This window comes from Pristiophorus japonicus, chromosome 7 (genome assembly GCF_044704955.1).
Source record: "Pristiophorus japonicus isolate sPriJap1 chromosome 7, sPriJap1.hap1, whole genome shotgun sequence".
NCBI lineage: Eukaryota > Metazoa > Chordata > Chondrichthyes > Pristiophoridae > Pristiophorus > Pristiophorus japonicus.
Window position 1 is genome coordinate 24,851,148 of NC_091983.1, and position 24,707 is coordinate 24,875,854.

The following is a 24,707-nucleotide window of genomic DNA, read 5'->3' on the forward strand; positions in this document are numbered from 1 at the left end:
ACAGTCCCTCTTCTCAGCAGGATTATTAACCTCACTACCTACTCCTTGGCCCTGCCCCTCCTGTTGGTGTTGTCTCCTTCTGTAACCCGATTTTTCCACTTTCATTGCTGCGCACACTGTGCTTGCTCTTTTGCTGATCATTTTTCCTTTGGTTACTGGAAGTATTATGTAGCTCCAGAGTTTGTACATATTGACAGGTGTCACAGGTAGTACCATCATTCAATTCTATAATGGCCCTGATCTTGCACCGTGTCCCGTCAGTTAGACTTTTCCCCACACCCTTCAGCTCAAAAAACATTTTTTGCGGCACAACTTGCCGGATGTGTGAGCTGATAACGATGCAGCAAGGGCAACACAGCATCTTAGTCCCTTAGTGAGCGATGGGACCGGCAGTCTATCTCTTCATCCAATGTGATTTAAGGATTGAGAAAGAAACAGAAATTTATAGGGTGAATTAAAGTCAGAAAGAGAAATAAAGAGAGGGAAAGAAAGGATTAAGAGAGAGAGAAAAAAGAGACAGAAAGGAAAATTAAGAAAATATTTAAAAATATAAAATTTTGAAAATCTCTATGAACAATTTACTACCTGTAGGAATGAGAGAGTTTCAATTGTTCCCTTTCTGAGCTGGAGAGGTTGTTTGGCATTGCAGGAACATAAATCATTAAAGTAATTAAAACGGCACTTACACTGTTAAATACCAGCCCTAATTTTCTGTGGTGACTTTAATGGGCGTAATTGCCGCAGTTTCATGAAACTCACGGGGAGTTTGAGGGCGAGCTGCTAATGGCGGAGCGGCACAAATTATCCAGCAACTTGTGGTGATTCACAATTCACAGGGTGGCTCTTCCTCGCCACAAGTTGCTGGACAAGTTACACACTAATAATGGCGAGCACCATTAAATGTGCCGTTATTTTCCCAGCTGAGTCTATAGTGCAAGGCTTGAGAGTACAGGGTACAGAATAGCAGCAACAGATCAAAGAGCATTACATTTCGCAGAGAAAAAAATAAGTCGGGATAAATTGGCGGCATTTTCATTCTAGTTTTAAAATGTCTTCATTCAGGCTTCAAAATGCATGCAAGTATATTTAATTCAATACTTGGGCGTAAATGCTGCGGAGATTAGGCTTTTTTGCCTGCCTAGCCTGTTTTGATTGGCTACTCCAGGTGATTTGGAAACTCCAGGTGTGAAGGAGTTCTTAAAGGGGAACAGGATTCTCATGCTGATATTCTTTGTTACAATTAAAAACATTAAATGCTAGTACCATGTTCTTGTCACAGATTTTTAAAATTCTTTTGAAATATTTATTATCTTGAAATGTTTATCCATTCTTGGCCCCCTCCTCTTCCTCACCTACATGCTAATTCTTGGCGACATCATCCACAGGCATGGGGTCAACTTTCACATGTCTGCTAATGACATCCAGCTCCATTTCTCCACCAGCTCTCTTGAAACTACCCCTCCCCCCCACTACTCTTGTACTGTTGGATTGTTTTCCTGACTTCCAGTCTCCCAGATAAACATTAGGAAAACTAACCCCTCGTCTTCAGCTCCCACCCCAAACTCCATAGCCTGGCCACAAACTCACATTCCCTTCTTGGTTGCTATCTCAGGCTGAACCAGGCTGGTTGCGACCTTGACATCCCAGTTTGGCCCTGAGTTAAGCTACTGACCCCCCCAAATCCTCTCCATTTCTTTGACTGCCTACTCCCACCCACCGTTACGCCGACTACACTTCAGAAGTACTTCATTGGCTGCGAAGCACTTTGGGATGTCATGAGCTTGTGAAAGGCACTATATAAATGCAAGTTCTTTCTTTACACCTTCAAGATGAGCGTGGGATGCTTTTGTACTTTAAAGGCATTATATAATTATTGTTATTTGAGAAATATTTGGTGGGGGGGGGGGGCAACATTTTTATTTAGTCATCATTGTAAGTTTGTATTTAAACAGTCTGGGAAAATAATCCTTTATTTCTTACTGAGTCATTGGAAAATGGTAAATATGCAATTACTATGCAATATGCAGAACAGGACCAGCTCGGTGACAGGAAAAGGCACCTTTACATTGGTGTGGGGACCTAGGAGAGTGGTTCATGTTGAAGTGGTGACCCTGCGAGAGTGGTGGTCAAGCAGACCTTTGACCTTGGGGCCCTACTCTCTTTTTCACCACTTAACTGTCAGGAATTGTGGGACTCACATTGGAGAGCAAGGAGGCACATTTTCTAACGCCTTCAACAGTGGCACTTGTGCCCAAGGAAAGTTGGGTTGCTGCAGCCTTTGGAAGTAAGGATTTGCTTTCTAGGTACTATCCTGTGTCTCAGCTGAGGAAATACAATGCCTCAGCTGCTGATGGCTCATTATGAATATAAAGACGGGAGTAAAAATTGTTCACTTTAACTGAAATATTCCAAATTATACCTAGACATTTTCTTAACATAGCCCCTCGAGCCTGTTCTGCCATTCAGTGAGATCATGGCTGATCTGTATATTTACTCCATCCAGCTGCCTTAGCTCCATATCCCTTAATACCCTTACCTAACAAAAATCTATCAATCTCAGTTTTGACATTTTTAATTGACCCCCCAGCCTCAACAGCTTTTTGGGGGAGAGAGTTATTTTAACAGTCTCCAACTTTCCAGAAATGGCGATTAACAGAAGTGCAGTTCATATGTTGTGTGGATCAAGACCAGTGTTCAAGACCTTTGTACCAAGCTGTTGAGGCATGTAAACATTTGAGAGATACTGACAAAACCAGTTCTACAGTGAACTCTATTAATGCAGTTGAGGATTTGTTCTTTTCTATTTTCCAAAGGCATGCTGTTTGTTTACTTCACTGTTGCTCCACATTGTCGATTAACTCCTTCCAGCAAGGGGAAAATAATCTCTGGAATGGAGTCCCTTGTTACACCAGCAGTTTGAGGCAGCACCTAAATGGCTCCGTAGCAAAAGCGACACAAAATGTACATACCCAGAGAGAGAAGACATCACAAGAAGAGAGAGATAACTGAAGCAGAATGTGAAATCCTTACTTGGCCTGGCCTTATCTCTTGAACCTCATTTAGCAATACAACCAGCCCCTCCCCTCCCAGAATCCTCCAGACCTCTGGCACTGATGTCTTATGCAGCCCCCTCTTCCTTCACCCCACCGTTGGCAGCAATGCTTTTCGCTGCCAAGGCCGCACGCTCTTGAATTCCCTCCCTAAACTCCTCCACCTCTCTACCTCTTTCTCCTTCTTTAGGATCCTCCTTAAAACCCAGCTCTCCAACCAAGCTTCTGGTCTCCCTCCTAATATCTCCTTCATTGACACGGTTTTTCATTTTATCCCTCAGTGAAGCACCTTGGGCCAATTTTCTACCTTAAAGGCGCGCTATAAATGCAAGTTGTAGCTGTAGAATGTAGATTTGCATCCACGATTTTTCACACAGCGGTTACTGAAACCTGTTCATACTATCAGCGGGAAACAGAGAGTGTTGAGGAGGTGCCTTCTCACAGGAAGGCAAAGTCAGCTAGAGAGTGACTGCACAGCATTCTATTATCATCTGGATTAACTAAATTGTATGTTTGAAGCCGAGCAAACTAATGTGGCTTCTCCCTGTTCCTTGCGGTTGAAGAAGCTGTGTATCTTAACCTTGAGAAAACTTTTTAGACATTTTTTAAAAAATTTGTTCATGGGAGTCTATTGACCACTTTGAGAAATTGATGGTGAGCCATCATTTCAGAGTCAACCACATTTGCTGTGGGTTTGGAGTTACATATAGACTTACAAGGGAAGGACAGCAGATTTCCTTCCTTAAAGGACATTAGTGAACCAGATGGGTTTTTACAACAATCCAATGGTTTCATGCACTATTACTGATATTAGCTTTTTTTTTTGATTCCAGATTTATTTAACTGAATTTAAATTCCCCAGCTGCTGTTGTGGGATTTGAACTCATGTCTCTGGCTCATTAGTCCAGGCTTCTGGATTACTAGTCCAATAACATAACCACTATGCTACCGTACCCACATGGTGACCCTAAGTTTACTGCCACAACTCACAAGGGTATCAACATGCTCTTTAAACAACTTTTTAGAAATTAAAAGCTCTCAGCTCACATCATAATGTCTTCATCTAGGATACACATAGAATGACATAGAATGTACAGCACAGAAACAGACCATTCGGCCAAACTGCCCTATGCTGATGTTTATGCTCCACACGAGTCTCCTTGCAGCCCTCTTTTTCTCATCCTATCAGCATAACCTTCTATTCCTGTCTCCCTCATGTGCTTATCCAGCTTCCCCTTAAATGCATCTATGCTATTCGCCTCAACCACTCCTTGTGGTCACGAGTTCCACATTCAAACTACTGTTATTCATGTGGGTTGTACAGAATTGTTTCTATCACACAGCAGCCACAGAAAAGGACATTTGTTAAGCCCTGGTGCGTTGTGGTGGTGTTATGCAATTTGCAACAATGGTATCCATGAGCTGGGAATACTGTCTACCCTGACCCAATTTCAATTTGAGAAACACTGCTTTAGTACATTCTAGCACTCTAGTTACAGCTAAACATCTTTGAGGAGAGATCTATGAAAAGTTCCCATAACGACAGTAAAGAGCATGTCACAGCAAACAGTTTGTTGTCCGTAAGATTTATGTGCCAGGCAAGTCATTATAGGTTCAAAATTAACTGTAATAACAGTGGTGTATGTTTTGTATAAAACATATCACTAGAAGTATGTTAAAAGGACACACTGTAATACGGGGTGCAGGCGCCATAAACTGAGTTTTAATTTAGGTTTATGACGTCATTCAAACCCTTGATTGAATTACAGCCTTGTACCACAATTTGAGGTGTCTGTTACCCTATACTTTATTCTATATTTGCTCGTCAGCTTGCAATCTACTGCTGATTGTGCTTCACAAGCAGGCCATGCTCGAGCAGTCTCAGTCTGCACAGTCTCACCAGTAAGATTTGGTTGGCATCTTAGTACATTTGGGGCTGAATTTCCGGTTGGATTGCACCTCTGTTCGTGCCCCGGAGGGGCGGTAAAAGGTGTTGAAATGCTTACCACCCAGGTGGCCAGCCAACAGCGCCCCGCCGGGAAATTCAGTTCCGGTTTTGTGGCGGTGTAAAACACTACCGCCTCGCTCTGTAGTTTCATTCAGATCATGACGTCAGTCATCGTGCAACGTCCTCGTGAACGCCCCGGTCGTAAAATTAGGTGCTAACGCCGCCGTTAACACCCGCCCCAATTGACGTCTGAAAAACCAGGCGTTCCCACGGTCGAATAGGCGCTATTTGCAGCGTGTTTAAAGTGAGGGAGGAGAGTCCTAAATCGGAGATCACATTGAGTGCAATGTTTGCGCACAGCACGCTGCGTGAACCTGTCATAAAAGCGGCAGATTTATCTGCTATTACAGCATCCTTACAACTTCAGTGAAATAATTTATTGGGGGCTTTACTAGTTCACCAGCGTCTCTTACTCCATGCTCTTGTTAAGCGGCGTCAAGACCGAAGGGCTCTTAGCTATGTCGGGCCATGGATGAAGAGAGGCCAAAGACCTCTAGACAGGAGGCCTTACCCCACCGCGCCTCCCCCCCCTCCCCCTACGAGTTTACAGACAGCAACACTCATACCACCAGCGTTCTGAGGAGCAGTGTGTGAGAAGACTGCACTTCCAAAGGAAGTACTTACTATCTGCAAGGGCAGACATCAATGATGAGGTCCAATACTGCTTCCTGTGTGCCAGCGCAGCATTCGGTCACCTGTGGAAGAGAGTGTTGGAAGACCGGGATCTCAAATCTGGCACCAAGCTCATGGTCTACAGGGCAGTAGTGACACCCGCCCTCCTATATGGCTCAGAGACGTGGACCATATACAGTAGACACCTCAAAGCACCGGAGAAGTACCACCAGCACTGCCTCTGCAAGGTCCTGCAAATCCACTGGGAGGATAGGCGCACCAACGTTAGCATTCTCGCTCAGGCCAACATCCCCAGCATCGAAGCACTGACCACATTCGGCCAGCTCCGTTGGGCGGGCCACATCGTTCACATGCCTGACACGAGATTCCCAAAGCAAATGCTCTACTTGGAACTCCTACATGGCAAGCGAGCCTCAGGTGGGCAGAGGAAACGCTTCAAGGACACCCTCAAAGCCTCCTTGATAAAGTGCAATATCCCCACCGACACCTGGGAATACCTGGCCCAAGACTGCCCTGAGTGGAGGAAGAGCATCTGGGAGGGCATTGAGTACCTTGAGTCTCGTCGCCGAGAGCATGCAGAAAACAAGTGCAGACAGAGGAAGGAGCGTGCGGCAAACCAGACTCCCCACCCACCCTTTCCTTCAACCACTGTCTGTCCCACCTGCGACAGAGACTGTAATTCCCATATTGGACTGTACAGTCACCTGAGAACTTACTTTTAGAGTGGAAGCAAGTCTTTCTCGACTTTGAGGGACTGCCTATGATAATGATGATGGATGATGGAGATATGCCATCTCCTACAGGCAGACCTGCAGCCTCACATCGGCACCATGCAGTGAAGGTCACTTTGGCGCCTTCTATGCCTCCGACTCCTTCCAGGCTGCAGCAGGGGACATATGCAACATCTCTCAATATGCTGCATATTGCTGCATTCGCCACATCACAAAGGCTCTCTATGCCTGCAGAATTAACTTCATAATGTTCCCAATGAGCAGGGAGAGCCAGAATGAGCGGACATTTGGCTTTGGCAGAATTATGGGCTTCCCGAGGGTTCAAGGAGCCATTGACTGCACACAAGTGGCCTTGCGAGCACCGTTACACAACGCAGGGGTATTCAGAAACCGAAAGGGATACCACTCGCTGAATGTGCAGCTGGTGTGCAACCACACGCAGTGCATCCTCGCCGCCAGTGCCCGCTATCCAGGGAGTACACATGATATTTTCATCCCATGGGAAGGGTGTGGCTGGCTGATTGGGGTCGAAGGAGATGGCCTAGCCATCTGGCTCATGACCCCTCCACAACCCCACCACAGAAGTGGAGCAGCGCTACAATGAGAGCCATGCGGCCACCTGCAACTTCATCGAACAGACAATAGGGGTGCTCAAGCCGCGTTTCCGATGCCTGGACCGCTCTGGAGGCAGCGTGATAAGTGTCGGAATTCATTGTGATGTGCTGCATGCTGCACAACTTGGGTATCATGAGGGGCCAGGCATTGCCAGTGCGGATTGCAGACCCACCTCAGGAGGAGGAGGACGATGAACAGGAGTCGGGCGAGGCCCCGAATGGCCAACCACACCAGGATGAGCACCATCCAAGGTGGAGGCAGCATGGTGATGGTGCCGGACTAAGAGCCACACGTCACTGCCTCATAATAGGTCGGTATTCTTGAATGGAGGAAGCTGAGGGTTCAACTAATACTGACCGCGCTATGTGCCACGATAATGGCACATCTCCGTTAAACTCTACAATGATGCATAAGATACCAATGCAAAACACCAACGTTAGCGTCTCAACCAACAGAACCAGATTCCCCCCCTACCCCCCCGCTACCCCACCCCACCCAGCAAGTAACAAAACAAAACGTAAGCACAATGAAGTGCAACAATATAACTACCTATTTACAGCCATTATTTACATTGGGATTACATCTGTCCATGGTGGGAAAAGTCATCAGTCAGACTTTGCCTGACATTTCCCACCCCTCACCTTTACCTCCCTCCCATGCCTCGTGCTCCTCCTCAATGTGGCCTCAGTGCCTGCAGCAAGGCTGCTTGAGGGCTGCTGTGTGTGTGGGGCAGAGTACAGATGGCCTACCAGGATGCCGTGGACCAGCTCTGGGCCTGGAAGCCCCGGCTAAGGAGTCTACCACCTCAGCAACGGCGGTAGCAGTCTGGGATGGCTCGGGTGTAGAACGCGGTATGTGCAAAGTGGAGGGGCAGTGGTGGGAGCCAGAATGCTGTTAACTTGAGGAAGGGGACAGCACCTTCCATTTCCAGGGGCCCACTGCCACTCACACTGGGCGGAGTGTCAGCATCCAGAGCACGCTGTGTAAGCACACATTGCTGGCCTGCTTCGGCACCATCGCTTCCCCGTTGGACTGTGGGGAACACAGAGAGGATGGCAGCAGTCAGTGATTGCATGGCATCAATCTGAGACTGACTCAGAGCACACTGAGCCTGAAACGCAGCAGTCTGTGAGTCCATGCCAGCAACCAGTGACTGCATCACATCACGCAGTCCTTACGTGGCTTGGGCCTGTGATCTGATTGCTGCTGCCACGTCAGCCAGGGTACGTGCCATCCCCTCTAGGACTCCACTATCGCTCGTTCAACTCATCTCCCTCTGTGAGCGGGCAAAGAGGTACTCGTTGGACTCCTGAGAGGCACGGGCAATGCTTGAGACAGCCTCCCTCACACTCACATCAAGTGCCTCGATACTGTGCGGGACCCTCTCCAGTGCACCCATGAGGTCGCGGTGCATTTGTGTGATCTCCCTGGACAGAGTGACCAAGTCCAGGTCCCTGTCTGCCTGTCTCTCAGCGGGACTCCTGGGCTGACTCACCTTCCAGCGCACTGGCCTCTGAGCTTCCCCTCCCGCTGGGCATTGCTGCAGGCCACTGGGGCCAGGAGCCTCAGCGTCCTCAAACTCCTCAAAAAACAGGCTCCTCCACTGAGGTGGTCTCCCCACTCGGTGGGACCAATGGGGTCTCCCGCTCAGTGAGCACACTGTCGTCCCCTCCCTCATCATCTCCCCCGTCGCCCGATGTTGATGGTTCAGGGGCTGGCTGATGTGCTTGTGGCTGATCATCTGTAAGCACAAAGCAACAGACGTGTGGTTATAACAGGGGAGGGGGCAGGGAGATAAGAGGAAGGTGGCATTGGACATTTATATGTAAAGGGAGTAGGCCAGTTGATATCAGGGGTCAAGGAAGTTACATAAATCGCAAACGCCATTCCCATACCGTCACTACCCATAGGGGGCTCTGCCTGACCGCCATTGCACCAACACTCGCTGCTGCACCTGAGTGGGGTCCTGAAGATCAGGCTCTCTGCCTCCGGTGTGCTGTTGCTCCCAGCGATTATGCACCAATTTCGCCTACAATAAGAACAAGAAGAATGTGTGAGTGAGTGTGCTGCTACTGTCTGGAAGTGTAAAGATGTGCTTTATAATCTGCGTGACGCGCAATGAGCAGGTGGAAAGGCTGGGAGCAGGTGAGAGCCAGCTAGGATTGCGGCTCAAGGTGACGTTTGCCAAATGCATATCAAGAGTCATAGGGTGGTGCGAGGAGGGGTGAGAATGAATAGGGGACAAGAGGGTCCGCACCGCCTGAATGCAGAGGGCCTGGCTGGTGAAGTGAGCCTGCAGCTTTCAGGTGGCTTCACCAACCCACACCATGGCCTGGAACACATGGCAGCTCCGTCAAAGACTTTACATTGCGTGAGACAGTGATCTTGCAACCATGGCAGGGGTACATAAATATAAAGGGTACTCACCCCGACGACCCTCGTGAGGTCGTTAAACTTCTTGCGACATTGGGTAGCAGTTCTAGGCACTGTGTCTGTTACTGACACCTCCTGTGCAATCTCCCTCCAAATCCCTCTGAAGACCCTTGGCACAGGCCTCCTTCCTCCAGTAAGTTGCAGTGCAGGCCACCTCCTCTCTGTGGCCTGTATCACTACCTCAGTGGCCGTGGCTGAGAAGCGGCGGTGCTCTCTGGTGTCCCTCCTGCTCCTCCATTTCTTCCCCTCTGTTCGAAGTGCACAGGTGGATCTGCGCATAGGCAAACTTATATTGCTGCGCCCTCAACTTTTGGCTGATTACGGGAACTATAAGGCACCTCTTCGCATGCGCAAGTAAAGTTACGTTTTTTGCGCGGTGGTTTTGGCTGGGACGGCCAAGCACAGGTGTGTAACGCCTGATTTAGCGCCCACAATCAATGTCGCTGAGTTTCGGATGAATTTTCCAGACTTTTATAAAGCGCTAAATTTACTGCCAAATCCAGCCCTTAGTTTTATCTGGTGGAGAATAAATGTTATTGGAGGAGATTGTGCTGAATGAATTAAAAGCCCAAAATGGGTGAGGACAAAGAAGGAATGATCCTGCATTTCTATAGCGCCATTCATCACCTCAAGATGCCCCAAAGCGCTTTACAGACAATGCAGTAAATAAAGTGTAGTCATTGTTGTAATGTAGGAAACACGACAGCCAATTTACACACAACATTCCACAAAGAGCAATGAGATAAATGACCAGATAATCTGTTTTTGTTATGTTGATTGAGTGATTAATATTGGTCAAGACTCTGGAAAGAATTTTTCTGATCTTCTTTGAAATAGTGCCATGAGATCTTTAATGTCCACCTGAGAGAACAGATGGAACCTCGGTTTAACGCCTCATCTGAAAGACAGTACCTCTGACAGTGCAGCCCTCCCTCAGCACTGCACTGGAGTGTCAGCCTAGATTATGTACTCAAGTCGCTGGAGTGGGATTTGAACCCACGACCTTCTGATTCAGAGGCAGGTGTGCTACTAACTGAGCCACGCTGACATTAGAAGCCCTAAATGGGTGAGAAGAGGGCCTGATGAAGCTAAATATGTGTCTTGAAGCAACTTTCTGAATTGCAACTTTGTTGATAAATGTCGATGCTCTTTTATTTTGTAGCTATGAATTTGGGGGCATGCCACCATCCTGGGGCTGCTCTTCCTCAGTTTTCTACATAGAATGTACAGCACAGAAACAGGCCATTCAGCCCAACTGGTCTATGCCGGCGTTTATGCTCCACACGAGCCTCCTCCCACCCATCTGCCTTCTGAATTAGACATAAAAGATCCTAAGGCACTATTTTGATGAAGAGCAAGGGGGAATTCTCCCTGGTGTCCTGGCCAATATTTATTCCTCAACCGACAACTAAAAACAGTTTATCTGGTTATTGTCATATTACTGTTTGTGGGACTTTGCTGTGCGCAGATTGGCTAACGTGTTTCCCACATGGCAACATTTCAAAAGTACTTCATTGGCTGTGAAGCACTTTAGGACGTCCTGAGGTTGTGAAAGGCGCTATAGAAATGCAAGTTGTTCTTTCTTTGTGAACATATGATCACCATGATAAACAAATGTCAGATCTATATATGCCTTGTGTGTAAATCTGATTATGCAGATAGGAATAACCATGTTTTGACTATGTAGGGGAAAGATACGCAGACTGTAGAACGTACAACTTGATACCAGTGCATGAGACCAATACATCATGTCGACCTTCATTGAATTTAACAGTGAAGCATAAAGAACATAATCCAGATTACTGCGTCAGTGACTCACTTTAACATGACTTAAAAAGGCAGCATCTTAAGCCTGTTATGAAATTCTGTTTATCCGTCTAACCTCTAAATATTATCCGAGCTTGGCATCATTTAAAGATGCCGTGTCATCAATTTCCAACATGAATCATTGTCGCCACCTCCACTTTATTTGTGAGATGTGATTATTTACAAGTTGAGTGCCCATTCCTACCCATATATCCCCAGCACCCCCACCTGTCTTTCTTACAGATAGTTTTCTTGATCTGGAACATAGAAATATAGGAAACTAGGAACAGGTGCAGGTCATTCAGCCCCTGGAGCCTGTTCACCCATTCAGTTAGATCATGGCTGATCTGTAGAATGTGAATGAGGTTACTGTAATAGAGCTCCCCCTAGTGGACTACCGCTCCACCTAGTGGACAACCGATGTAATGCAACTACTGATGTAAATACAATAAAAGTCACATGATGACATTTGGAGACATCTTGCAGAGTGTTTTTATTAGTAATGTATTACACTTACTTTGGAGTATTACCAATTTAAATACCCATCTTCTGTCTCAGCAGTGGCCCAGTTGATAGCTCTGAGGCACAAGATTGCGAGTTCAAAATCCCACTTCAGAGACTTGAACACTAAATCCAGGCTGACACTCCCAGTGCCGGTACTGAGGGAGTGGCTGCACGGTTGGATTACAAATGTGATTCGGCTACTGATTTTATTTAAATATATTTTCTAGCACAACTTCACAGAGGTTACATTCTCATTACAGATCCTGGTTGGCAGTGAACGTGGATTGGAAATAAGTCTATAAGCCCTGATTGTGAGCACAGACTTGGTGAATTTGCCCATATTTCTCTTAATGGATCAGCAATGGATTAGGTATAATACTCATCCGAAGGATGCCGCCTTTCGGATGAAGTGTTAAACTGAGGCCCTGTCTGTCCTCTCAGGTGGACATTAAAGACCCAATAGCACTATTTTGAAGAAGAGCAGGGGAGTTCTCCCGGACAATATTTATCACTCAACTAAGCATATGATTTGGTCATTTATCATATTGATGTTTGTGGGAGATTGATGTGCAGAAAATTGGCTGCTGCATTTCTACATTACAACAGTGAGTACACTTCAAAAGTACTTCATTGCTGTAAAGCGCTTTGGGACATCCTGAGGTGATGAAGTGGGTATAGAAATGCACGTTATTTCTTTCTAAGGTTAGAAATGAAACATGCTGCGGGAAGCAGCTATTCAACAACTCTTTTTTTTTCCATCAGAGCAAATTTTTAATGGCTATTTATGTTGAAGTCAAACTGGCTGCTTGAGCCTGTGAGAACAAGCCTTGTGGCTGAGTTATGGAACAGTGCCCCCTGCTGCAGACTGTGTTTATCTCTAGCTGAGAGACAGTCACATTCACGTTCAAACATTGAAGATAGAATTGCACACTATATCCGTCAGCAGGTGGAAAGAGAAAGAAAATTGTGTTCACATTTTGCATGTAGATCCTTCATCTGAACTGATGAAGGAAGGACAGCAAATATTCTATTGAAACAAAAGGCAGAGGGGAGCATAACAGGCAAGGTCATAAGCCTGCTAATGTGGAGGGCGCTGATGGTTTTAATAGTTGAAGTCGTCACTTCAAACTACTGTTCTACTGACGGTTAATGAAATTTGAACTTCTCTTTTTCTTTTCTCCCCCATTCTTTCAATGCCTGGATGTTAAAATTCTCATCCATGAATTCCAATCCTTCCATGAGCTCACTCCTCTCTATCTCTGTAACCTCCTCCAGCCCCACAACCCTCCAATTCTGGCCTCTTGCGCACCCCCGATTTTAATCGCGGCACCATTGGTGGCCGTTCCTTCAGCTGCGTAAGCCCTAAGCTCTGGAATTCCCTCCCTAAACCTCTCCGCCTCACTACCAATCCCTCCTCCTTTAAGATGATCCTTAAAATCTAAGGGCTTTGGAGATGTTTACCAAGGAATTAAAAGTGATGCCCAGAGTCATTTCCACGATGAGGTCATTGGTTTTAAGACAGCGATTGTATGAGGTAAAATTCCTCTCGCCTGCAAATCTGAACCATCTGTATTTAACAATAAAACGTTCACAGCACTAATATCCATGAATAAAAAAACAGTTCAGTATGTGTGATCTCCCCCCCATCCTCAGGCCTAAGACCAAAGAAGCTGCCTCAACTCCATACAGACATACGGAAAATGCTGGACAGGAAAAGACCCTCTGGTCCCATCCAGCTTATCCCATAGATTTGTGATGACTTGTGTATTACAATGCAGACACTCCCCATCCCTTGTGATCTCCTGGGGTGGCAAAATACCAGGTAACTACCCAAGTCAATTAAGAGAGAAAAATCTGGAAAATCCCTCTTCAAAAACGCCCCTCCCCCACTCCCAACCCAAACCTTAGGTGATCAAATCTATTCCAGGAAACCACTCTGGCCCTAATTAATGTTACCAGGCACCAACCTCTTATACAAGGTGATCCTCACCCCAGCCAGAAACAGATCCAGCTCTTGCCTGAAGGAACGTAGAAAATCAGCATAAAACACAGGAGATGACAGCCTGTTCCACAGGTCCACTATTCTCTGGGATAAGAACTGCTTTCTGACATCTAACCTCATTCTTGCCTTACATATCTTGTTAACGTGACCCTTGGTCCTCCCTAACCCATTCAGCTGAAACAATTGGTCCACACAAACACAATCATCACAGTCCTTCATTATCTGATAAACCTTGATCAAATCAACTCTAATTCTAGGCTTCTCTGGCTAGAGAGTCGAGAACTAGGGTTCATAGTCACAGAATAAGGGATTGGCCATTTAGGACTGAGATGAGGAGACATTTCTTCACTCAGAGGGTGGTGAATCTTTGGAATTCTCCACCTTACAGGGTTGTGGAGGCTCGATTTTTGAATATTAAGCGAATCAAAGGATATGGGGATAGTGTAGGAAAATGGAGTTGAGGTCGAAGATCAGCCATGATCTGATTGAATGGTAGAGCAGGCTCGAGGGGCCGAATGGCCTACTCCTGCTCTTATTTTTTATATTCTTATGTGACTGTGCCGGCTGTCTGAAAGAGCTCTCCAATTAGTTCCACTCCCCTGCTCTTTCCCTGTAGCTCTGCAATGTTTACTTTTTAAGCAGGCATCCAGTTCCCTTTTGAAAGTTACTATTGAATCTGCTTCCACCCTTTCAGGCAGTCTATTCCACATCATAACGACTCACTGCATAAAAACCTTTCTCCTCATCTCGCCTCTGGTTCTTTTGCCAATTGCCTTAAATTTTAAACAGTTTTCTTACTTTTCTCTCTGTTTTGCAGTCTTTTCTTGCTGCTTTTGCCATACGGAATCCTGTTGGTGTTGGAAGCCAAGATCCCAAAGCTCTTTCTAGACTCATATGAGGGTAAAAGTATTGGAATGGCCTGTCAATTGGCTGAAAATCATGAGTGGTTTTGATAGAGTCAATAAGGAGAAACTATTTCCAGTGGCAGAAGGGCCGGTAACCAGAGGACACAGATTTAAGGTAATTGGCAAAAGAACCAGAGGCAACATGAAGATTTTGTTTTTACACAGCAAGTTATTGTAATCTGGAATGCATTGCCTGAAAGGCCGGTGGAAGCTGATTCAACAACTTTCAAAAGGGAATTGGATGAGTACTTGAATAGGAAATTTGCAGGGCTATGGGGAAAGGGCAGGGGGAGTGGGACTAATTGGATAGCTCTTTCAAAGAGCCGGCACGGGCATGATGGGCCGAACGGCCTCATTCTGTGCTGTATCATTCTATGATTTTATTCCGCTGTTATTAATCATAATGGAGGGCCTAGCGGGTTGAGTGAGGCACCATGACCAAAGACTGAGCAGATCTCACCACCAACCACCTCTCACCCAGGGAGTCGACAGGATAATGGAAATAAAAATGGGGGGCGATGTAAAGCTACCGCCCGTTTCGCACTATCGAGCAATGTCAAGTTCGACCCCAGAGTGCGGTAACCCATTGCACTGCACAGCAGAGACTTTTGCGAGGTAGAGTTTCATTTTGACTGACTTGTTCTTGAACGAAAAGAGAAGTTTCACTTTGAAACCTTTGTCATTGTTGCCAAATTAGGTTATTTTAAGGGTTAAGTCATGGCAGGAGAGCCCAGACCCGTGTCCTGCTCCTCCTGTGCCATGTAGGAAATCAGGGACGCTGGAACGACTATGTGTGCAGGAAGTGAATCCAGCTGCAGCTCCTGTTAGACTGCATGATGGCACTGGAGCTGCGGATGGATTCACTCTGGAGCATGCGCGGTGCTGAGGATGTCGTGGATAGCACGTTCAGTGAGTTGATCACACCACAGGTAAAGGTTACAAAGGCAGATAGGGAAAGGGTGACCATCAGGCAGAGCAGGAGTAGGAAGGCAGTGCAGGACTCCCCTGTGGTCATCTCCCTCCAAAACAGATATACCGCTTTGGAAATTGTTGGGGGAGATGGCTCACCAGGGGAAGGCAGCAGCAACCAAGTTCGTGGCACCGTGGTTGGCTCTGCTGCACAGGAGGGCAGGAAAAAGAGTGAGAGAGCTATAGTGGTAGGGAATTCAATTGTAAGGGGGATAGATAGACGTTTCTGCAGTCGCAACCGAAACTCCAGGATGGTATGTTGCCTCCCTGGTGCAAGGGTCAAGGATGTCTCGGAGCGGCTGAAGGGCATTCTGGAGGGGGAGGGTGAACAGCCAGTTGTCATGGTGCATATAGGTACCAACGATATAGGTAGAAAATGAGATGAGGTCCTACAAGCTGAATGAAGGACCTCAAAGGTAGTAATCTCAGGATTGCTACCAGTGCCATGTGCTAGTCAGAGTAGAAATAGCAGGATAGCTAAGATGAGTACGCGGCTTGAGAAATGGAGCAGGAGGGAGGGATTCAATTCCTGGGACATTGAAACCGGTTCTGGGGGAGGTGGGACCAATACAAACCGGACGGTCTGTACCTGGCAGGACCGGAACCAATGTCCTAGGGGAGTGTTTGCTGGTGCTGTTGGGGAGGGTTTAAACTAATATGGCAGGGGGATGGGAACCTATGCAGGGAGACAGAGGGAAATAACATGGGGGCAGAAGCAAAAGATAGAAAGGAGAATAGTAAAAGTGGAGGGCAGAGAAACCCAAAGCAAAAATTAAAAAGGGCCACATTACAGCAACATTCTAAAGGGACAAAGAGTGTTAAAAAGGCAACCCTGAAGACACTGTGCCTCAATGCGAGGAGTATTCATAATAAGGTGGATGAATTAACTGCGCAGGCAGTTATTAACGATTATCATATAATTGAGATTACAGAGACATGGCTCCAGGGTGACCAAGGCTGGAAACTCAACATCCAGGGCTATTCAACATTCAGGAAGGATAGACAGAAAGGAAAAGGAGCTGGGGTAGCGTTGCTGGTTAAAGAGGTAATTAAGGCAATAGTAAGAAAGGACATTAGCTTGGATGATGTGGAATCTGTATGGGTAGAGCTGCGGAATACCAAAGGACAGAAAACGCTAGTGGGAGTTGTGTACAGACCACCAAAGAGTAGTAGTGAGGTTGGGGTGGCATCAAACAAGAAATTAAGGATGTGTGCAATAAAGATACAGCAGTTATCATGGGCGACTTTAATCTACATATTGATTGGGCGAACCAAGCTGGTAGCAATGTGGTGGAGGAGGATTTCCTGGAGTGTATTAGGGATGGCTTTCTAGACCAATATGTCGAGGAACCAACTAGAGAGCTGGCCATCCTAGACTGGGTGTTGTGTAATGAGAGAGGACTAATTAGCAATCTTGTTGTGTGAGGTCCCCTGGGGAAGAGTGACCATAATATGGTAGAATTCTTTATTAAGATGGAGAGTGACACAGTCTAGGGACTAGGGTCCTGAATTTAAGGAAAGGTAACTTTGATGGTATGAGACGTGAATTGGCTAGGATAGACTGGCAAATGATACTTAAAGGGTTAACAGTGGATAGGCAATGACAGACATTTATAGATTACATGGATGAACTTCAACAATTGTACATCCCTGTCTGGAGTAAAAATAAAACGGGGAAGGTAGCTCAACTGTGGCTAACAAGGGAAATTAGGGATAGTGTTAAATCCAAGGAAGAGGCATATAAATTGGCCAGAAAAAGCAGCAAACCTGAGGACTTTGAGAAGTTTAGAATTCAGCAGAGGAGGACAAAGGGTCTAATTAGGAGGGGGAAAATAGAGTATGAGAGGAAGCTTGCAGGGAACATAAAAACTGACTGCAGAAGCTTCTATTGATATGTGAAGAGAAAAAGATTAGTGAAGACCAACATAGGTCCTTTGCAGTCAGAATCAGGTGAATTTATAATGGGGAACAAAGAAATGGCAGACCAATTGAACAAATACTTTGGCTCTGTCTTCACTAAGGAAACACAAATAACCTTCCGGAAATACTAGGAGTTCGAGGGTCTAGCGAAACGTAGGAACTGAAGGAAATCCTTATTAGTCAGGAAATTGTGTTAGGGAAATTGATGGTATTGAAGGCCGATAAATCCCCAGGGCCTGATAGGCTGCATCCCAGAGTACTTAAGGAAGTGGCCCTAGAAATAGTGGATGCATTGGTCATCATTTTCCAACATTCTATTGACTCTGGATCAGTTCCTATGGACTGGAGGATAGCTAATGTAACACCACTTTTTTAAAATGGAGGGAGAGAGAAAACAGGGAATTATAGACCGGTTAGCCTGACATCGGTGGTGGGGAAAATGTTGGAATCAATTATTAAAGATGAAATAGCAGCGCATTTGGAAAGCAGTGACAGGATCGGTCCAAGTCAGCATGGATTTATAAAAGGGAAATCATGCTTGACAACTCTTCTAGAATTTTTTGAGGATGTAACTGGTAGAGTGGATAAGGGAGAACCAGTGGATGTGGTGTATTTGGACTTTCAAAAGGCTTTTGACAAGGTCCCATACAAGAGATTAGTGCGCAAAATTAAAGCAAAATTAAAGTTACTATCCACGTCAATACATTATTGGGGGTAATGTATTGACGTGGATAGAAAACTGGTTGACAGACAGGAAGCAGAGAGTCGGAATAAATGGGTCCTTTTCAGAATGGCAGGCAGTGACCGGGTGCCGCAGGGTTCAGTGCTGGGTCCCCAGCTATTTACAATATTCATCAATGATTTAGATGAAGGAATTGAATATATCTTCAAGTTTGCAGATGACACTAAGCTGGGTGGCGGTGTGAGCTGTGAGGAGGATGCTAAAAGGCTGCAGGGTGACTTGGACAGGTTTGGTGAGTGGGCCAATGCATGGCAGATGCAGTATAATGTGGATAAATGTGAGGTTATCCACTTTGGTGGCAAAAACACGAAGGCAGAATATTATCTGAATGGTGACAGATTAGGAAAAGGGGAGGTGCAACGAGACCTGGGTATCATGGTACATCAGTCATTGAAGGATGGCATGCAGGTACAGCAGGCGGTGAAGAAGGCAAATGGCATGTTGGCCTTCATAGCTAGAGGATTTGAGTATAGGAGCAGGGAGGTCTTACTGCAGTTGTACAGGGCCTTGGTAAGGCCACACCTTGAATATTGTGTTCAGTTTTGGTCTCCTAATCTGAGGAAGGACGTTCTTGCTATTGAGGGAGTACAGCGAAGGTTCACCAGACTGATTCCCGGAATGGCAGGACTGACATATGAGAGACTGGATCAACTGGGCTTGTAACCACTGGAGTTTAGAAGGATGAGAGGGGGTCTCATAGAAACATAAAATTCTGACGGGATTGGACAGGTTAGAAGCAGAAAGAATGTTCCCGTTGCTGGGGAGTTCCAGAACCAGGGGTCACAGTCTAAGAATAAGGGGTAAGCCATTTAGCACCGAGATGAGGAGAAACTTTTTCACTCAGAGAGTGGTTAACCTGTGGAATTCTCTACTGCAGAAAGTTGTTGATGCCAGTTCATTGGATATATTCAAAAGGGAGTTAGATATGGCCCTTACGACCAAAGGGATCAAGGGGTATGGAGAGAAAGCAGGAAAGGGGTACTGAGGTGAATGATCAGCCATAATCTTATTGAATGGTGGTGCAGGCTCGAAGGGCCGAATGGCCTGCTCCTGCACCTAATTTCTATATTTCTATGTTTCTATGTAACGGATACAAACAAAATGGCCTGGTTGTCGCACTGCCTCTTTAACAGAGTTTTATTTTTCCCCCTTCACAATCAAACAAACTCGTCAACTTGTTTTGTTGGATTGCGCTGAATAGTGCAAGGACTTCGAGCAGTTTCCACTGTGCTTTCCAGGGCGAGTCAGCTGGATTAGTTGCTGCTTTTGTTGAAGAGGGAGTCAGATGCTTTCGGACTAAATTTCTTTCAGTCATCACACTGTCCAGTCAAACAAAAAAAAACAGTCACTGATAAAACTAAACACAGAACTTTCTCTCTCATCACCATTGTCCAGCTGTCTATAAATGTTCAACAGATGACATTTGTTCCTTCAATATTCTGCCCAATTTACATGATGTTGGATGGTGACTTGAATGGAGGAGATGGAAGGTACAAAAGAAGAGGAGGTCCTCACTTTGACAGTAAGGCCGAGAGCAATTGCCTGTATTGTATCAATGTTGCCCTGGGACTCCTTGTCTGGCTAAATGAGTCTACCTTCTGAGTAGTTGATGCATATGGATAAGAAGGGCCCTAGGTTTGTTCCTGGGGAAGTGCTGAGTTGGCTGGCCTTAAACTGAGGCAGGGGTCGAGAAAAGAAAGAAAGACTTGCATTTATATAGCGCCTTTCACGACCACCAGATGTATCAAAGCGCATTACAGCCAATTAAGTACTTTTGGAGTGTAGTCACTGTTGTAATGTGGGAAATGCGGCAGCCAAATTGCACACAGCAAGCTCCCACAAACAGCGATGTGATAATGACCAGATAATCTGTTTTTTGTTATGTTGATTGAGGGATAAATATTGGCCAGCACACCAGGGATAATTCCCCTGCTCTTCTTCGAAGTAGTGTAATGGGATTTGTTACGTCCACCTGAGAGAGCAGACGGGGCCTCGGTTTAACATCTCATCTGAAAGACGGCATCTCCGACAGTGCAGCACTCCCTCAGCACTACACTGGAGTGTCAGCCTAGATTTATGCGCTCAAGCCCTTGAAGTGGGACTTGAGCCCACAACCTGCTGACTCAGAGGCGAGTGTGCTGCCCACTGAGCCACAGCTACAACTAATAGAAAGGGTAGAATTAACCCTCAGAAGCCCCTCACTTAATGAGGGGGAAATCGACCATCATTCCTAATCCTGATCTCTATCCGGTGACAACCCTCTGCTGGAAGTGCCCGAATGTGGATGAGTGTGTGGAAAGGATTGAGGGCTTGGTGGTGATGCTTCGGCAGTCGAATAGCCCACTGACACCCGCCGTCAAAGGGGCACGTATGAATAATGGACCAGATTTTCAGGTGCAGCAGGAACAAAAGTCATTCTTCTGGTCTTTTAATTGCCATTTCCTTTTAATTATTTAAAACATTTATGCTCTGAGACCTGCTCTGCACTATCTGTTTATTTTAGTATATTGTTATGGCATAAGTGGAAGTCACGGTAAGCTGCCCCGATTGGAGGTTCTTAAACATGTTGGGGTGGAAATCTGTTAGCTTAGCGCCCCTGAAAAGGGTTCGGAGCCGTGAGCGCTGCATTCATACCGCTCGGCACATTCAGTGCGCTGGTGCTGGCTGCGCTGACCAGTATGACCTGGGGGCGTCGAGCCGGTGTGCAATGTCACCGGTTTCGACATGGCAAGGATTTTTGTTTGACGGTGACCCTGTAGTGCCCCGTAGCGCCCCCTAGTCAGAGCTGTCCCGGCGACGGGGAGGGAAGGAATGAATACATCAGACAAGTGTGATTGTCTTTCTTTATCTTCTTTTTGCGATTTATGTTTATGTGGGGTGAGCAAGGTTTTGGGAATGTTTTTGGTGGTTGTTTTGCCCATTTTCTTCCCCACAGGGAAGCCTCTCTTAGGGAGCTCCGAGGCCGGCTCTGTTGCTCACCCGGCCTAGTGCCCTAAGAAAGGTGTGGAACACCTCCCTTAGAGCTCCACCCCACACTCGGGGCTCAGCTGGTGAACATTGTGGCTGCAGACACAAACCATTTCCTGGCGCAAAGTCTACCGTCCCGCCACCATTAGCGACCTAATTAGCCTCAAACCGAATTTCCACCCGATTGTGCTTGGCGTGCGTGAATGATGAATAAGCGCATTGAAACTTAAATTTTCAGAAGTAAAGAAGAAGTATACTGGTGTGGATTTCTTGGGCCCCGACTGTTTAGGCTGATGTACGCCCATTTTAAGTTCGGGCGTATTCTAATGAGATTGGGAGGATACTTGGGCGTTGGTTGACCAGGGGAAAATGAGGGCGACATTGGGTGTATTTTCAGGGTTGTGACAATGGAGGAAACTCCAGGGCCAGGTATCCGATTCCTCGAATATCCGAATCGGAAGTGGCGGTGCCAGGAATATGGGCAAGGGGGTGGGTGGGACTGACTGCAATCGCAGGGCAAAGGGTGGGAAGGGGTTGGGGGGGGCAGCAGTGGTGAGATTCCCAGTCAACCCACCCAGCCCTGCCTCCCACTGTGATATCATGATGTAGGGCAGTGGTCGGAACACGCCCGCTCCATCGGTATTCCACAAAGCGACTAGAAAGAGGGCAGATAAGAAAGAAAGACTTGGACTTATATAGTGCCTTTCATGACCACCGGATGTCTCAAAGTGCTTTACAGCCAATGAAGTACCTTTGGAGTGTAGTCACTGTTGTAATGTAGGAAACTCGGCAGCCAACGTGCGCACAGCAAGCTCCCACAAACAGCAATGAGATAATGACCAGATAATCTGTTCTAGTAATAAGATTGAGGGATACATATTGGCCAGGACGCCGGAGAATCAGGTACCGCCTCCTAATTCCTCCTTCCCTCCCCACACAGATGGCGCCATTTCTGTACCTAAGATGGGCCGTAATTTCTAGGCTCAAATACAGAATTTAAGCCAAGGGTAAGGGGTTTGGTCAAAGTGGTAATCACGAGTGGCTTGTGTATGACCCAGTCATAGGTGGGATGAATAATACTGCTGCTTGTTTGAAAACAAAGTTCATTTTTCCATTGTTTTTCTAGTTAAGAATGACAGGAATACTATAACTGGATAAAGTGCTTTTGTGCTCTGCATTATTACAAAAAGGATACTGAGCTGCCGGAGAAGGTGCAAATGAGATTTACAAGGTTGATACCAGAACTGAGAGGTTACAACTATCAGGAAAAACTGAACAGGATGAGGCTCTTTTCTACAGAAAAGAGAAGGTTGAAGGGCGACCAGATAGAGGTCTTTAAAATTACGAAAGGGTTTGATAAGGGTAGACCTAGCGATGATGTTTCTATTTGTAGGGGAGACCAAAACTCGAGGTCATTAATATAAGGTAGTCACTGATAAATCCAGGAGGGAAATTCAAGAGAAACTTTTTTCACCCAGTGAGTGGCAAGAATGTGCAACTCGCTCTCACATGGAGTGGTTGAAGAGCAGTGTTCCCTGTGGGGTGCATGGCTGTGTGGCTGCGCACTGCTCCCAGGAACCTGCTCAACCAGCTTGCTGGCATTTCAGTGTAAAACCTGCGCAGGGCCCAAAAAATTACAGGCAACATAGTTGAAGCAAATAGCATAGATGCATTGAAGGGGAAGCTGGATAAGTACATGAGGGAGAAAGGAATAGAAGGATATGCTGATAGGCTGCAATGAAGTAGGGTGGGAGGAGGCTCGTGAGGAGCATAAGCACCAGCATGGACCAGTTGGGCCGAAAGGCCTGTTTCTGTGCTGTACACTCGATGTCATTACTTTAATGCTCTTCACTTGCTAAAGATGAGAACCTGAATTCTGAGCTTTAGACCGTCTCAATTTTTCTTTTGCTTTGCTGAGTTCACGTTTCAGGTCAAGAGGAACACAAAGTATTTGCATTCCACAAACCAGGCTCCTCTAATTGACGGATGTAATGGGAATTCGCTGGAACAAGGATTGAAGTGGGGACAAGGGCGGCGGCAAGACTTTTAATAATCTATCACGGAGCAAGTTTCAATCTCTCGCTTGGTGACTCATCAAGACTTGTAGTGTTGAGAATAGGAATCTGAATTGCTTTTAAAATGACAGCCTTATCGGTAACCGTTGGCAACAGGCAGCCTTTCTTCCCTTGCTATATATGGAACTGAACTGCTCATTGTTTGCAATGTTCGCATCCTATTTTGACCCCGAGCTGAGCTTCTGAAGCCATATCCGCTCCATCGCTAAGATCGCCTACTTCCACCTCTGTAACATCGCCAGTCTCCGCCCCACCTTAGCCCACCTTAGCATGTCAGATGCGAGACTCCCAAAGTAAGCGCTCTACTCGGAACTCCTTCACGGCAAACGAGCCAAAGCTGGGCAGAGGAAACATTACAGGGACACCCTCAAAGCCTCCCTGATAAAGTGCAACATCCCCACTGACACCTGGGAGTCCCTGGCCAAATACTGCCCTAAGTGGAGGAAATGCATCTGGGAGGGTGCTGAGCACCTCGAGTCTCATCGCCGAGAGCATGCAGAAACCAAGCGCAGGCAGCGGAAAGAGCGTACGGCAAACCAGTCCCACCCACCCCTTCCCTCAATGACTGTCTGTCCCACCTGTGACAGGGACTGTGGTTCTCATATTGGACTGTTCAGTCACCTAACGACTCATTTTTAGAGTGGAAGCAAGTCTTCCTCGATTCCAAGGGACTGCCTATGATGATGATTAACCCATCTACCGCTGAAACCCTCATCCATGCCTTGGTTACCTTAGACTCGACTGGCGTTGGTATCAGGCCACACAGAGAAGGGAGGGAGGGATCGGATGATGGTCGGTGCTGGCCTCTGGAGAGTCAGGGGGGTGGGGTGGGGGGGAGAAAAATCAGGGCCTGCAGAGGGTCTGGTGGGGGATCACAAAGATTGGGTCGGCCATTGGAGGATCGGGGCCGACCTCAAAATCATTGGAGTCGGGGAGGGCGGGTGTCTGGGAAGACAATCGGAGGAGGTGGTTTTGGCAGGGACCCTGGATCTAGGAGGTAGATGGCTCTTTTACACTTGGCTCCTGGATGCAGCAGTCCTCGCCTTGCTTTATCTGCCAGGTTTTACGAAGTGTGTAAAACCCAACCAGATAGAGTTAAAAACAAAATGGGGGTTAAAGCAAAGGCTTCCAGCCCCACTGTAATATTTAAATCGCCCTCCCCCATCTCCCCCCACCTCCCCAACCCCCATCCCATCTCCATTGAAACCGGAAGTGGTTGGGTTGGAGGTGGGTTCAGGTCGGGATTCTGATTTTTAACAATGTAGCTACCCCCATGCTCCAAATCCACACATTTTTTTAGGTAAAAAGTCCCCCCTGTGTTTCCCCAATTCTGGCTTCTTATGCATC

General features: G+C 46.6%; 1 protein-coding gene across 5 annotated transcripts in view; it reads left to right on the forward strand.

Annotated features, from left to right (window-relative positions):
- lgsn (lengsin, lens protein with glutamine synthetase domain) overlaps positions 1–24,707 on the forward strand; it is a 101,266-nt gene that overhangs the window by 56,283 nt on the left and 20,276 nt on the right. For 2 of the 5 annotated variants that reach the window (XM_070884333.1, XM_070884332.1), the window contains exon 2: positions 14,600–14,802. The exons of 2 other annotated variants lie outside the window; for them this stretch is intronic. In XM_070884333.1, coding sequence (XP_070740434.1) covers positions 14,677–14,802 — 126 coding nt within the window. In that variant the 5' untranslated portion in view covers positions 14,600–14,676. Of the gene's footprint in view, positions 1–14,599; positions 14,803–19,757; positions 19,841–24,707 lie in introns of those variants that run through there. One more of the 5 variants, XM_070884335.1, reaches the window with a different exon arrangement.